The following is a 16,413-nucleotide window of genomic DNA, read 5'->3' as shown; positions in this document are numbered from 1 at the left end:
AGCCAGCGTGCCAACAAAGAGGAGCCCAGAGGTCTAGGCTGCAGCCCCTCTGGAAGGTGGCACACAAAAAGGAGGGGAAGAGCTCCTCACCTGAGGGAGCAATCTCCTCTGAGGCAAGTGTGAGGGCACGCAGGCAACGAAGAAGAGGAGAGGGGACTCTCCGTATGGATTCCACACTGATGTTTACTGACGTGAAGGGACAACCACGAAGAGCCGAATTTTTGACAGCGTTCAGGGATTTTATAGTGGGGATAGGCGGGGGGTGGGGGGGAAGGGATTACAGCCAATGAGATAAGGGCAAGTAGGCGAGGTTACCAGTGAGGGAACCAATGGGAATAACATCGGAGGGATTTGGGGAAGGAACCAGTGGGGGTGTGGAATACGACAGAACGTTCTAGAGCTTATACATATTAACTAAGGGAAATGAATATACATAAACACAAAACTGGGAGGGGAAAACATGAACCAAGCGTAGGGAAACATGTAAATCGTAGAACTGGGGGATTGTGGGCTCTCACCCTAACTAAGAAGGAGGCATTTAACTTTGGGGCCTGACAACCACGCTTTTTTATCAGTGTTGTCCTCAGGGGTCAGGGGGGTTGCAGCGCCTTGCAGTGCCACACCCCACCTCAGATCACAGCAGCTTCTGCCTGTCTGGTAAAGAGCCCAGATTGTACAGACAAGCCTGAACTTCACTTTTTCTGCCCCTCCAGACACCGGGGAATAGTTGCCCTGGCTTAGGAAAGGTATTCAATACCTTCAGCTCCTTAAAAGGAGCTCAGAGTAATCAAAAGCATTGCCCACAAGGGGCTTCAGTTAAACTTTCTTTTTAACCTACTTTACTGTAAACAGAATAATTCTTTGCTCCAGGTAACTGACCTTAGGACTGATTTTATTCTATTAACACTGAAGTGTGTTGCCTGCAAGCAACGTCTGCCAACACTCTATCCACTTAAAAACCCAAAAATGCCACTAGGGAATGGGAAATTCTCTCCTTCCATTTAGCTTTCCAATGTGATCCCAAGGTGATCTTTGGAAAAGAACTGTAAGCACTACATTTTTGAAGGACACTTTGTTGCTGTATCACTGATCCAAGATCCCTTCAGTAGGTTCGTTTTCTGTGAAATTAGAGAAGAGAATAACTGACCACCAAAGCAATCTGGAGTTGAAGAGGGTGGAAGAGGCAGCAACTTCTGGCCTGACAGGAGCATAGGACGTTTTTTATCATCAGGAGTGTATCAATCACATTACTTTTATTGTAAAGTTTCAGAGATGGGTAAGGATAATAACCCCTCATATTCTGCTCTTAGATAAACCTAACACTGGGGGCCAGGCTGAACACCAAACCTGTGAGAAATGGCCACCACTGTGACAGCTCTTCAAGTGGAATACACAGAGATACCAGAACTAAGTGTGGGGGAAAAAAATGACAAAGGCAAGCTTGTTTGGCTGGAATGCTGCCATGTATTTAAGGAAACCAGAACTGCCAACACCTGGCAGCTTTGCTCGTTCACAGAAGAGGTCTTAGCTCAGAGTTACTATTGACAACTTGCCACCTAACTTCACCTGAACGTCCATTGTGGTCCCTTGTCCCTGTACCTTTCTGCAGCACACAACCACTGTAAGCTCTGAGCAAACAACTACCTAGAGTGACTACACAACTCACTAAGGTTCGGTTACAAACTGAAGTTCGGTAACAGCCGTGTCACCGCTCCTTCCTGTTCTCCCAGGATCAGCTCCTGCCTGGAGAGAGAACCCTGGAAACAGACCTGAATGCAGAGTTACACGTGCAACCTGGAGCTACAGCTGCACCCGGGCAGGACTGCCTGGCTTCAACTCAAGGCATTTTATCCTGTACTATTTTCTTACCTTAACATGCCCTCTCTCTGGATCATAGCTGGCCAGGTTTTAGGAATGATGCATTTTAGGAATATGAATATGTTTCACAATAATCTCATATTTCAAAACACTGAGCACTTTTGGCTCTGTCCCCCCTCCTGGATGCTGTGCTGGCAGTAAGGCTTGGACAGACTAGGAAGCAGCCTCCATGCCTCAGTGTGAAAGGGAGGTGAGCATAAAAAGCAGTTAACTCCACAGCCTTCCCACAGTGCCAGTTCCGTGACCACAGCCATGCCAGGATCAGGGCTAAGTTCTGCTACCTAAGTCTAAACCATCCCTTCAAAGTACAACAGGCAGCTCAAATGGTCAAATGCCAGCTTGGGAGGAAGGAGTGGCTTACTGGAACAGGGCATGCTGAAAGTCTGTAACATCCTGATGAACAAACCCATCGGCATTAATCAGCAGCACAGTGAGTGGGGTATGACTGTGTGACCATGGCGGCGGTGACTCCGGATTTACCATCTTCCGCTAACTCAGCCTCCTCCACCTTGATCTCTGCAGCAGCTGGAACCTCTTCTCCCACCTGGATCTCTCCAGGGAGGTGCACAGGGCCTTCTGCCTGTACCCCCACGTAGGTGGGAGTGCTGTACTTCATGAGAACAGTCTTGAACTGCACCAGGGGCGCATTGGTGCGGACTCCCATGGGGTCAAAGTGGGTTCGGCTCACACGGTATCCAGCCTCCGACAGATAGTTCAGGAACTTATTTAACCTGGGAAGAAATGCAGCAAAACCAAACCCCTGAGTTTAGAACAGACTTGGTGCTGACAGGGCTGACTCAGTACAATCTGAGAGTCAGCGTCAGACCACGCTGGAGGGTGAACCCACACTTACTTTGGCATGTTCATGCCCTTGATGCTGTGCCGGTGGATGTTGTAATAGAACGGGGGGTGCTCGGCACTGTGCTCGGCTCGCTGCCGCTTCGCCGCGCTGCGCAGCACCTCCTCGCTTTTCCTCTTCCCTGCATCACAACGAGGCCACAGAAACCACTCAGTACTCAGGGGCACCCCAAAAATGCCAGCAAAGCCTCAGACAGCATGCACGAAAACAAAGCCACAGAGCAACTTCAGCTGTGTGCCTGCTTTTGTAAGCTGGTGTTTGCAGAGGTAAAATCTGGCCTGAATTTAATCAACAGGCCATTTTCAGTAGTAAGAAGTAAATTAAAGTGGCCTTCATGGAGTATTTGGCATTCTGCTTTTACCAATAAATATGATTCTGGATAAAGATGAAATAAAACCAGTATTGGGTGGGAAAACACTCCTGAGTGCAATATTGTTAAATATAAAACAAGCTACACCTAAATGCTCCACTTACCATGTACCAAGTAGGATTCTGCAGAAGTATTTGATGTTTTAATATATACGCCACACTCTTCTAGAATACAATTAAAAGGCAAAATTATTTCTACCATAAAGTGGCAAAATGCTTTAATTACACAGAAGGAAATAATTCAATTATTCAATAATGCATTCACCTCTAGGGATACACTGCTGTTAATTAAGTTATCACAGATCAGCATCTCTAAAAATCACCACAAAGCCAGTCTGTGTGAACAGGCTGCCTGTTTTCTTACCTTGTTTGTTCTCATCACCAGGACTGTGGGTAGAAAAATGTTTGAGAGTTGTGCACTCTGCTTCACAAACTAATGTCTTCAGAAGTGGCTGAGCTTCATCCAAGCCGTACTGCACAGCCTCCAGCAGCATCCTCCTGAGGAATCCAGTGTTGAAGAGCGCTCCTGACCTATGAAATGCAAGAGAAGTCAAAAGTTAAGGCTTCTGAGTGAAAGCTGCTCCAGAATTCTCTTGTCCAAATTGATTAGCAATTATGTTACACTGAAATGATTTTTTTTCAATGACAGCAACACTGGTCATGTTTAAAAAAAACAAAAGTCAAGATCTCAAGAACAGTCATTTTATTTCTGCCCTAAGATGTTGAGAAAGTCATTCAACCCCCACAAGAAAGGTACTGTTGATTGCCAACCATTTTTAATACTGATCTGAAATGGCTAAAAGACTTTAAAAATATTTATTCTTGTTTCTACAAATATTAATTAACAAGCAGTATAGTATTTATTACCATCAGCACATGTAATGATTTATTTAATAAATTCTCCACAAGTATGGAGTAACAAGAGTTAATATTTGAGGAATAGAGGAACACAGAAGCAGGTTCTCCTGTGCAGGACATATTCCGTAAGTGCACTGAATGTGAAATTTAAAATGTGTTACTACTTATTAACTGGTTTGAACGAAAGGAAAAACTGAATACCCCACTAAATTCAAATCCACACTCAGTTTCCTGAACTGCTCCTGATTGCTGTACCTCCTTCTGTAGTGCTAAAATAGAAGTTGTTATGGTATGAACAGATGAGCTTCAGAGCTCCTGGACCCAGAGTGACCCTCCCAATGTGTCCTGTGATGTGGACTTACCAGAGTGGACCAAGAAGCACTGCTGTCTTCCCAGGCATGCTGCCGTGGCAGTCACAGGGCAGCTGCTGGTAAGGGTTTTCTGCAGCAGAAAAACAGCATTTAAATTGATTGAAAATGGCCAGCCATGCCTGTGTTACTGCAGAGACAAGAGATGCAGTGGGAGCTCACTTCAGTGAGGTATTTGGAAGGGCAACAGCAGAAGTGTGACACCATTTGCACTTCTGCCAAGCAGTTCATGGCGAGATTTATTGATTGATGACTTGATCTTTAATCAGTATAAAAACACAGAAGAAAAAAAAAGCAACAGAACTTCTCGATGTTTCTTTCAAGTAACAAGGAAAATATTTGCCTTCCTACCCTTACATAAGCAGCTGTCCAGGTTAACAGTAAGTACCAACAAAAAAATCTGAAACATCAGCCAGTTACATCTGCAAAACACAGTCCACCTACGAGTCTTGTAAGCCCTGTGCAATTAAGGCATTAAGCAAAGTTCATTTACTAATTAAGATCTCTACCATAACACTGTACTCAGCTACTCATTCCCATCCTTAAAACTTTTATTTGATTTTTAACAACTTTTAATACCAGGCTCATTGTGTGCTCGTGCACCTGACTCTGAGCAGGGCAAAGACACCATGAGTTGGCAGTGAGCTATCCAAGAGCCTCTAACTTGGAAACAAGGTTTTAGGGTTTATATTCATTCAAACCACCATCTTCAGGAGTGCAATTTTTGTCTCCTGCCTCTGCTAACGGGCGTGTGGAGACAGCCCAGTAACAACAGCACAGGAAAGCCAGACTGCTCAGTCCACTGCATTTTAAGGAACTGAACTGAACAGCAGAAAAGCAATCTGACACCAAAAGCTATCAAGCTGCTGCTCTCTGGAGGAATCCAATGGTATCAAAGGCTACCTCACTCCTAGGGCTTTTCCTGAAGTGGCAGACCCATGGACATACCAGGCATCCTGGCAGCTCCAGCAGCTCCAGTTGGCTGGGAGGATGTCCTGTGTAGAAACAAATCTCAGAATGGTTTGGGTTGGAAGGGACCTTAAAGCTCATCCAGCGCCACCCCCTGCCATGGGCAGGGACACCTTCCACTAGCCCAGGCTGCTCCAAGCCCCATCCAACCTGGCCTTGACACCTCCAGGAATCCAGGGGCAGCCACAACCTGAGTAATCTGTGCCACAAATCCAGTCCATTTACAGGAAAATCCATGCAGACAACTGATCTAGCCCAAGGCCATGAAGCACAGTGCCCTCTCTACCTCACACAAACTACTCATTGTTACATACAAGGGAATTGTTACTAATGGGATGTAAATATAAACAAGGCACAGAACAGAGAGACAAAGTGCAAAAGAAAAGCCGTTTACCTTCCACCATATTGCCCTCTTTCTGGAAAACCCTCTCTTCACACCACTGGCAGTGGATGAGGTATCGGACCTTCTTTGCCGAGTCATCCGCAGGGGTCGGGCCCCGTAAAACTCTGACCACCACCAGAACAAAGTGTTCCAGAGCTACTGCCAGCAGCACTTCAATGCCTTTGTTACAGCGAGCTGCAGCTCTGGGGGGAGAAACACACACAAAACCCAAATTGTACAGAATTCAGCAGGAAAACACTGCCATGGACACCTGAACCTGCAGCACGGTTCTTGAGTTCATCCACTTCCTACAGAGAGGTACTGAAGATTTGAGAGATCAGGAGGAAGTCTTCTTCCTGAAGTGCCTCATTTTGTGTCCTTCCTGATAGGCCAAGCAAATCTAATTTTACTTCCTTTTATCACAGCTAGAAATACTGGTCTGCCACCTGCAGCATCACACGTGCAGGGAGAGGACAAGGGAAATCTACACATGTTCAGGTCAGCATTTGTGCTCTGGCATTCTCAAAACTTGGTGATTTCATTTCCTCCTCATCTTTTCCAAGCAGTGGTCCCATCCTCTTGCCTGTACCTTTTTTCTCCCACTAGGTTTTCTGTGTTCATTTATTTCACAGACTGAGTTTACTGAGAGTATCCACATGCAAGTAATTAATTTCACAAGTCAGTCATCACATCCATCTTTTGAACCTCAAGTATGAGGATCTGCGGTGAACATCAAGTTCCATTGAAGCAAGTCTAACTGAAATGCTTAGCTAGAAGCCATTCAAGCAGTTTAATTTGTATTTATAAAGTCTCATGGAGCTCTAAAATGGCAAAATTGATAGAGAAATAGAAGAGTTCGCAAGTCTGGGTATTCTTTTTTTTCATGTCACCATTCCCCCCCTCCCCCCACTGATGCATTTTTACCTCACCCAGTCACTAATTATTTCTAATAATTACCTAATAATTTTTTACCCTAATTGGAGCTGGTATAGCAGTACCTTGTCACAGCAGCAATTACAGTCCTGGCTGCCAGCTCCTTGTAGTACTCTGTTCTGACAATATTGCAGCCATAGTGACGCAGGGCCACATGTTGAGCCTTGGCATACAGGGAGCTGATGTCTGTGGATGTCAACGACACAATCCCAAGGTTCCTCACATTTCTAAAGGCAGAGTCCAGGTAATTCACAGAAGTTCCAAAGGGGTCCAAATGGCTGAAAAAAAAAGGAAGTACCACTGAGTGTCCATAAATGCTCCAGAGTCTAGCTTTACACTGAGGAAAACACAGTTTTATAACCTTCACCTATGATCACACTTAAAACAGAAAGAAGGAACAGGACTAAAACTTCCAGCACTGCTTAGATCTGGATGTTAATCATTTACAATACAAAAAAATCCCATCCCTTATTCTGATGTCTGTATAGGGTTTGAATGTATGCATCTATATACCCAATCTGGAAGAATCAGCCTGCTTTAATTCAAAGTTAATATGCTGCAGAGTAGATAAAAACAAGAGATGCAATAAACAGCAGGCAAAGGTATGAATTTTAAACTAAAAGAAGTTTTAAAATAACCCAAAACTGATTTGGTATTTCCCTTCAGCAAACAGACAATGAAGTTATAAAAAACCCCAGCCTGTCTTAAATTTTTTATGTATATTTATAACCCATTCTGGATGTCAGAAAGACCAGTATTTTTCCAGCACTTTCTAAAACATTTAAGACTAAAGTTCTGTCCCCACACCATTTCTGGGACAACAAAATTACATTTCAAGTGACTGCCAGTTGATTCTTTTATCATTCCAATTTCTCCGTATAATCATATCCTGGGGAAGTGGGGTGGGGTGTGTCATTACCACACCAGAAAATTTTGACAGAAACATAAACACTTACATAAAATCAAATGATCTCAAATGCATGATAACATTGGCATCCATTTTTGTCACCTCAATGGTGTCACTATTTTCTTCTCCATCTCCCACAGTTTCATCATTGTCTTCTTCCTTAATGTTCAGTTTCACCTTCATTTTGTTTAAATGACAATTCTCCTTAATCATTGTCACAGAATTTTCATTACAATCATTAATTGTAACTTTCACAGAACTTCTGAGGTGCTTTGCCCACTGCAATCCCATGATACCTGAGGAAAAACAGAATTCGTGAACATTAAGACAACTGATTTTAAGAAGACTCCCGAACTTTAATATTATTTACAGCCTTTTTAAAAGCCTTAATACAGCTTTGGACAGCTGGTTTTTTGTACAGAAGCTCACGACTCCCTGCCTAAGGAAGAAAAGTATTGTGTACCTCATGTTATTTTTGAGTATATGATGTCAGTTATAAATTTCTGCAGCTTCCTCCTATAGGATATTAAGTAAAATATTAAAGAAATGGACTTTACCAGTGGCACCAAAAGCATCCAAACATTCAATGGGTTTGCGCTCCCCAGCAAGCACAGCCAGTGCACAGAATATCAACTGCCTGGAAGATAAAAAAGAATGGCCACAGTCTGTAAGTCGAGAGAACATTTTTACTTCATTTTCCGTATTTATTTCCCTTTAACACAACAGGAATATTTTCAGTAAATTCCACCTTTTACAGGGAAGAACTGTAAATCAAAAACCTCAGCTATGCTGAAAAGTTGAATTCTGCAGCAGCATATTCTTAAGGTAAAATCTACTACTTACAGAAAAATACTTAATTGCTTCAGAAATGACAGTATTTCACATATAGCATTCTTTGGTATAAATATTATTTGTCAAGAAGAGTTTTCTGATGAGAAACTCCTTTCTCCTGCCCTCTGAACAGAAGTTTCGCAGGGTTGTTTTTCAGAACACATATTTTTCACTACAAACTCCCCACCCCTCTGGTGCATCCTCCCACTCCCTGCTCTCTCACCTGTTGAGTTTCATTTTAGGATTAAAATAGGAATCTGTTTTCTGGGGCGTGGAGTGGTTGGGAAGAACCTGCACATCTGTGGCTGACTCTTTCACCACTTCGTAAGACGACTTGGGAGCACGAACTGAAACAAGTCATTGAGGTGGAAGGAAAGAATCAGTGAGAACTGAAATTAATATTAACACATTTGGTAAATTACACTGAAAAACTGCTCCCATAAAGCAAGAAGTCTGGGTTATGCTGCAATCCAGCCAGCACATGGACCAGTTAACAAGGATGAGGGGGGAAGCAGGCAACAATTTATCTTCTAATCTCAAAAGTGGCAGATAAGGATCACGCTCTACCACAATTTTCTTCTAATAAAACATCAAATTTGTTTCTCAGCTGGGCTCTTACGTATCCCCTCCAGTTTAAGAAAGCCAGCCCGCATGCCCGAGGCTTAGCACATTTGTTTTGCATGTTTAAACATAATACATTGCTAGTTAATTAAAACCCTGTTAACATAGTCCTGAATGTGTATCCATGAACTGCAAAAATAATTGATCTAATCTAAGTTATCAAACAGCCCCATGAGATGTGTATAAACAGCACAAGTACATGGACAATTCCAGCACCTGAGTTCTGTGTAAACGAAGTTTCTGTGTAAACCTGAATTTCTGTGGAAAAACAAGCTTTCAGATCTGACAGCTGTAAACACAGGCTGCCATTCCTCTGAGCAATTCATCCCCAGTCTAAAATGTACCTAGGAACAACCAGGAAAAATTTGTATCAAGTGGGTATCTTCTAGTGCTCACCCTGCCTCTCTCTCAGGGCTTTCAAACGCACACATGGGTGTACCTGCTCCACCTTCAGGGCCCCCAAGAGCTGCCAAGTGCCTACAGAGCACAAAACCTCCGGATTTCTCCTCTCTCTTCTCATGAGGAAAAACTGCCTCATGCATTTTGTTAAAAAATGCTAAAGGGGCCATTCTTTACCCACAGCTCTGAAGGGAAGCACACAGAGATCAATGTATTTCGCAACACAAACTCTACAGAGATGTGGAATATGGTACTACTATCACTTTTCAGACATGCAAACTGCATGTTTGATGCCCAGGCATCAAACTACTGGCATTCCCATTATTTAAAATGTTTTTAACCTAGTTTAAGCAAGTTTAGAAATTAAAGTCTCATTCTGGAGAAAGTCAGGTAGGGTTGTAGTTCTGGATAAAAAGCAAAGGATTTTTACATTGCAGAAAGATGTACTTCAGACTTTTTGTTCTGTGGATGCCACATCCCTCAATCTTTTGGACACACACACAAGCTGGTACTTACAACATTAAGGGTGAGGGGAGTACTAGTTATCAATAAGAACACAGGAACTGGTCAATGCAAACCTAAAACACAACTCTGCTACACCTCTGATGAAACAAAAGTCCTGAAATACTAAGGGCAGATTTGTCATTAGAAAAGCTAACTCTGTTTCTGAATTTTTCCCATGTCTCCCACCCCTTATCACAGTTACTGCACGTGGTACATGACAGAAGAAGACTGGATGTTTCCTGTCAGTCAGAGCCCACCTGTGATAAACCTTGACTCAGTCTCTCCTTTATTCACGTGGCGATTGATGTGACCTATCATGTCAGTTCTTCGTATGATAGTCGCCGAGCAGATGATACAGTGGTAATGAGCTCCCATCTTTGCCAATGTCTGTCAAATAGAGTCTTTTACGTAGTTTCAGAATACATAAAACACGGTCAAAGTAGAACTGAACACAGGGAGATGAGAAGTCATCTGTCAGTTACATCTAGAGCACTCGAAATATCTGGAATCTACAGCCAGAGCTGATCTAGGCAGCTGCCCCCCCACAACAAGAGAGGTACAACCACATTCAGCTACCCAAGGGTTCTATCACACACCCCGGACTAACAAGCTTTTGGCATCACACGCAGAGGAGCAAGATGTATTTGGTGACTAAGCAGATCTCAAAAGTTCCCCTCAGTCACCCAGTTCCCCCACTTTGTACAGTAACAAGAATTTCTGTGGTTCAGCATTTTTACCTGGTCTCCAACAAGGTTGGGTTTTACTGGCCGACAGGATAAGTGACAGATGCACATTCTGTACCCTGGAAAACAAATCCCATTCCAGAACTGTAAATGAATGGCCTGGCTGCGGCCTGCACCACGTGCTCTCACTTCAGATTTCACAAGACAGCAATAAGAAAACATCACCAATTATCTGGTACATTCTCTCTTCACAGGGTAATTTATCAGCCAATTATACATTTTAAATTTTAAAATGCACAGAATCTACAATTTCCTAAAATAAGTCTCTCAGCATCCTACAAAGCTACACCAAGTCTCCAGTTCAAGAGTACTTGTGAGTCTTTCACAAAAATATTGTTACCTGGCTAAAAGACTTGTGTGCGGACTCCTATAAAACATACATTCCAGTTAAAGGAAACCAAAATGAGATACCTGATACTCCAGTTGGAACATTTATAGTCTAACTTTATCTTCCCCATCCTCTAAACAGTCACTTTATTTCCCAAAAACCCGTACACCTGGATTTTTAAAAAAACACACTGGTTTCTTTTCCCTCCTAAACTTCTTGCAGGGATTTCAATGCATCTTATAAGCATATCACAGAGTTTATTAAAAAACAATTAAAGCTACTAAATACTGATACTACATAAATACTTCAAATGTTTATCGGAACCCATGGAATCTTTATGATGCACCAAAATTGACCACGTGTGTGTCTGATTATTATTAATATATAACTAAAACTTTTATTGAAGCAGTTGTCATTACACACATATTTAATTTTACGGTAATTTTCATGACATGCCAAGGAATTGTTGGTGTTTTTCTAAAGAGAGAATGCACAATTGTAACCATTTTGGCTGGAGAAGAATACAGTTATTTCACATTTACATTTTACATCTCACCTCAAAATTCGTTCTGTCAAAATATGGTTCTAATTCAGAGCTGGTAACCAAATGCTTAAATCAAGAGGAATTTCGAAAGATGAAACACAGAACATGCCTACAATTTCTTCTAGTATTTACTATTCAAACGCAATTGCTATTACCTTCAAATTCAACAGAAACTTTCCAGTGCAAATTCTGCAGGTGACGATGGAGTTTGTGGCTATAGCAAGCTTTGAATTTCTCCTCAGGACACAACGGACAAGGTTTCTTTTCATCTGAAAATACAATTAAAACCTATGAGAAACATGAAATGCAGTTACCACTCGTGTTAGCTGAGATGCAGGCCAAGATAAAAAAGGCTGAAGGTAAAATCGACATGAGTTAGCGATTAAATCCTCAGGGAACATTCATTTGTTTCATGTACAAACTTAAAATTAATGGGTTGCCTCTTTCTGCTCCATAGAATGTAGACCAAAATCACCACAACTTTAAAAATCATTAACTTCTACTACCTTTGGGTTTTGGTTTCTAGTATTTTTTACTCCAGCAAACATGTGGCTAATGAAACTTCTGAAAAGTACTGAGGAACAACAGAACTTTACCGATGACATGCAGAGACTCGAAATGTTAAAAAAAAAAAAAAACAGCAAGCCAAAACCCGCACAAATTAGGAGGTTAGAAAAAGACTTTGTTGTTCCAACTCCTGGATCTTCTGGATAAAACAAACAGCTGATATCTCTTTAAGCTGCAAAAAAAGACAATATACCCTGTATCAAATAATTTTGAAAAATATAAAATAAAAAATTCTTGAAAATCCTGCATGTGAGACACAAAAAGCAAAGGCAAGGTTGTGTAACAAAGGTCTTGAAGCCCTTGAAGTATTTAATAAAAACTAGCTGAATATCAAACAACCTCTCCGGCAGAATTTAGCAGAATAAGAGAATAAATCATAAAGCCCTTTTTTTACAAAATCTCTAGTCTTTAAATATCCTAAATATATGTAGTGTGTTAAAGATAAAATCTAAAGGAAAATGTAACATGAAGATCTGCGTTCTGCAACACTGCTGCGGAAAACTCACCTTCTCTCAGGTCAGCCAGTTTCTCTAGATCAGCAAGGTGTCTCTGAATTGAAATATGTTTGTCTAAAAAAAATCCCAGAAATATTTAGAAGTTGGACATTCTTAGTTTAAAAGCTGCTTTTAGTTTACTGCTACTTTTCTATGCATCATTTCAAATCTAGCACTGTTAGGGAATTACTGTAGTAACAACTGGAATACTTGTTTTTGTCCTTTTACTTCCATGGCAGCAGGAATGACTGCAAAAATTATCCCCAGAATGGCTGTTTAATAAGATCCATATATTTTCATAGATTCCTACTTCTTTTTAATACTGACACACAAACTTTCTCAGATTGGAAAGGCCCTCATTCGAAAAAAAACAGCTGAAAAGATCAAGTCACATTCCCTTTACACCTGGTTTTACTGCTCAGCATTGTTAGTGAATGCAAATCATACAAGAAAGCAGTACAAAAACATCCTATGAACTGACTGGCAAAACTAAATATCAACTAAAAGTGGACCAATTTTAAGAACAATTATTCACTATGGAGCCAGGATACATTAAGTTCTACCATTTTTTTTTCTTTCCCCTAGTAAACAGTTTAACCTTCAAATCTACCACCTGATTTTTCAACTTATCAGTCAGAATTTGCCAAGACCAAAAAATTTAGGTTCAAATCTGCTTTACTGATTCCAGCACACAGTACATCCCACTTCACTGTAACACAGACTCTGTAGCACCTTTAACCTTTACAATGTTTTTACAGGATTAATCTTCAGGTTTTCTTATACAAGACAAAGCAACTGATCCACGTGCTCAGGATACAGAGATGAGTTTTAAAATGAGATTTCACACATTCCCTTTACCTTTCCTCCCTACTTCTACCTTTCCTCAAGAACATGACACAAATATTAAGCGTTTATTAGCAAACCTCTTGGATAATCAGATGATACATCCAAAATGTTGCTATCAGATTCCCTTGGGCGTTCTTCCTCCGCTCCTTTTTCTTCAACTTCCAATTCTGACTCAGTAATTTTCACATCCAGGTTGCTGCTTTTCAGTTTTTCAGAGACCACCACACCATCTTAAAACCAAACAAAAACCCAGTGAAAGTGCTGTTGATGAAATTGAACTGTACAAACATGTTCATTTGTTTCCAATAATCCAGTGCTGACTACAAGCGTGAAGGAGGAAAAACAAATTATGTAGGAGAATAGTATGAGATGAATTATCACTCCAATCATCCTTGGAAACCACTATGGAATAATGCCATCCTGGACAGCTGAAATGAATATTCACGTATCAGTATCAGATTACACATTATTTTAATATTTATTTTAATAAAATAACATTTACATGCTATTTTCTGGCAGGATGCAGTGAAGCAAGGCAAAGCAGGCAAGGAGGAACTCCAAATTCTCCTGACAATTTTCTATTGGCTAGGAAAATTTAGAACAGTTCATGATTCAACCAATATGAAAGAAGAACGGACTAAGGCAGGAATTTGCTATCAGCAGAGGCAGTGATGAGGTTAAGTGCTGGCGCCATCAGCATTTGCAAATGAATGACTTCCTGGGGCAGTTCCAGATGAGCCTGGTGAAGAATTTCAAGCACTTAAAGAGGTTGAGAGATGGGGCAATAAAATGATGAGAATAGTCAAGTGCCCAAGTCAAATCCGGGGAAAACAACTAAAGAGGAAGAAATCCCCAGAAGATGTGGTCCAACCCCTCTCCAAGGGACATTAGGAAGCACTAGGAAAGGATTCAGGAAGCCACGTGTATCTATCAATACTGCCCTGCTCCCAGCAAGATTCCAAGGGACAGGGTGGGACTAGGGAAGTTTCAACCACGGGTAACAAGAAATAACAAAGCCCTGACATCGATTTGCAACTACTGAGAAGCAACAGAGCAGGCCAAGGATGGGACAGACAAGAAGTGCAGAGAGAGCACAAAAGGCAACCACGTGCTGTCTATCCTAACACAGAAACTGGGATGCACCACATGGAGAAAATACGGAGCTACAAACTGGTTTGTATCCGAAGTTATTTTTAGAGGATCCAGGAATGTATGGCTGCTCTCTGGATGGGGCATGGAGCCGCCTGGGATAGTGGAAGGTGTTCCTGCCTATGGCAGGGGCTGGAACGGGATGGGCTTTAAGATCCCTTCCAACCAAAGCCATTCAATGATTCTCTGATTTTGCTGGTCTTCCCTGCCCACCTACTCCTGACCAGAACTTAAGACAGGCTGGAAAGATCTTACAGCAGTTCTTCAGATTCTCCTGGGCTACTTTTTTTGTTTTCTTTTAAACATCGCTGTTGGGTACAAATATCTGTTATTATGAAAATAAAACAGAAAGAAGAAATGGAAGGAATACCTCAAGACAGGGTCTCAAGAAACTGAAGGAACAGAAGCACAGAGTAAAACTTCTACCTACCTTACAATGTATCAGGAGGTGCATTGCCTATGCAGAGATTGTTGCTGTGTTTCTCACAGACCTGTTTCAAGCTGACAACTCACCTAAGAAAGACTTGCATGGAGCCTAGTGCTCCATTAAAATGTTGTAAGATTCCTAGTGATAGTTTCTACATGCTTTATTAATATAGAAAGAAAACGAGTAAGTAAAAAGACGTTTGGTAAGAAATCCCTAATACCTATTGGTTAGCTGCGAGAAAAGTGGAAACAGTTATAAAAATGCAGTTAGAGCACAGCAGTGACAAAAAACCAGCAGAGCTGGACAGACTGCATCTTCAGAGCACGTGAAGAGATAAAAATGGTTGAAAATTATAATTCGCATATATGTAAAAAAACAGTTAATATGTAAATGCACATGGAGAGAGGTAAACTTTCACACTGAATGATGAAGAAAAGCAGGTTCCTACCGAACCGAGACCTCAGGATATTTTAAATGCCCACCAGGAATCACTGATTACACACAAACAGAATAACGCTTCAGAGAGCCTAAAGTATACTTAACGGGAAAAAGAATTAATTAGAAGAGTCAGTTCACTCGAACTGTAAGGCTGTGGCAGCAAGGGCTCACTTGGGGGGCTGGAAATTCAGCAAAACCAGTTTACAGAATCCCAAGAGCGGGTCAGGTCTGAAGGACCACGGTGGTCCAACCTCCCTGCTTTAGCAGGGTTATCCTTGAGCACATGGCGCAAACACGTTTTGGTTTAAAATACTGCGCCCACACCGCACCCCGGGCTCCTCATAGGACCCCACGGAATAACAAATAACCAAAGACGGAGTATCGTTAGCTTTGGGGGAGAAAGAAGCGCCAGGAGCGCGGGTTCGAGCGGCGCGAGGCTCCGCGGGAACACGTGTGGTCCCGCACCGCGCCGGGAAAACGGGAGAACCGGGAGCCTGCGCCTCCCAGAGCTCCGCGGCCCAGGTGGGAAGCGGCCCCGGGGTGTGAATTCAAACCTGCCCGGGGTGTAAATTCAAACCCGCCCGGGCTCCGCATGGCGCCCGCCCGCCCTCAGCCCTGGCACGGCGGGCCCGGCTCCCCCGCCCGCCCGATCCCCGCCCGCTCTCACTGAGCGCCGCCGGCTCGCCGCTGCCTTCATGGCCATGGTTCTCCTCCTCTTCCTCCCGCTGCTCCTGCTGCCGCCCCAGCACAGCCTCCGCCGCCTCTGCCGCTGCCATGTTCCCGCCGCGGAGCTGCCGTGGAGCCCGCACGCTGACCGGCCCGCTCCGCCCGCTCCGCCTACACTTCCCAGCCGCACCCGGGCCGGCCCGGCGCGCACTGCGGCGGAGGAGGAGCCGCGCCGGGCCCGGGGCAGTCGCGCCGGGCACGGCCCGAGCCGCCCGACCGGCCCCAACAGCCTCCGCGGGGCAGCAGCCGAGCGGGGTGAGGCGGCGCCGCACC

General features: G+C 43.0%; 2 protein-coding genes across 6 annotated transcripts in view; one reads left to right on the top strand and one right to left on the bottom strand.

Moving 5' to 3' along the window:
• Positions 1–1,440: 1,440 nt before the first annotated feature.
• TRMT1L (tRNA methyltransferase 1 like) lies at positions 1,441–16,190 on the bottom strand. The gene is made up of 16 exons (XM_048312248.1): positions 16,082–16,190; positions 13,478–13,630; positions 12,567–12,629; positions 11,649–11,762; positions 10,616–10,680; positions 10,136–10,265; positions 8,578–8,701; positions 8,081–8,160; positions 7,573–7,819; positions 6,682–6,894; positions 5,696–5,886; positions 4,327–4,405; positions 3,471–3,637; positions 3,212–3,271; positions 2,732–2,858; positions 1,441–2,609 (listed from the first exon to the last, which is right to left on the bottom strand). Exons 1-16 carry the CDS (start codon positions 16,188–16,190, stop codon positions 2,294–2,296), a joined length of 2,238 nt encoding a protein of 745 aa, XP_048168205.1. The 3' UTR covers positions 1,441–2,293.
• SWT1 (SWT1 RNA endoribonuclease homolog) overlaps positions 16,189–16,413 on the top strand; it is a 26,792-nt gene continuing 26,567 nt past the window's right edge. For all 5 annotated transcript variants that reach the window (XM_048312244.1, XM_048312245.1, XM_048312242.1 and 2 more), the window contains exon 1: positions 16,189–16,395. In XM_048312244.1, coding sequence (XP_048168201.1) covers positions 16,189–16,395 — 207 coding nt within the window. The remainder of the gene's footprint in view (positions 16,396–16,413) is intronic.

The sequence above is a fragment of the Corvus hawaiiensis genome, chromosome 9, assembly GCF_020740725.1.
Source record: "Corvus hawaiiensis isolate bCorHaw1 chromosome 9, bCorHaw1.pri.cur, whole genome shotgun sequence".
NCBI lineage: Eukaryota > Metazoa > Chordata > Aves > Passeriformes > Corvidae > Corvus > Corvus hawaiiensis.
Note: the sequence above shows the minus strand (reverse complement) of the source record. Positions and strands in the feature narration are given on the sequence as shown.

Excerpts from the sequence above, each read along its gene's own strand:
- TRMT1L (XM_048312248.1), bottom strand. The coding sequence starts at position 16,190 with ATGGCAGCGGCAGAGGCGGCGGAGGCTGTGCTGGGGCGGCAGCAGGAG. Across the intron at positions 5,887-6,681 it reads GTAATTGCTGCTGTGACAAG|AGCTGCAGCTCGCTGTAACA; the intron begins GTACTGCTATAC and ends TTCTCCCCCCAG. Across the intron at positions 2,610-2,731 it reads AAGGGCATGAACATGCCAAA|GTTAAATAAGTTCCTGAACT; the intron begins GTAAGTGTGGGT and ends ATTTCTTCCCAG.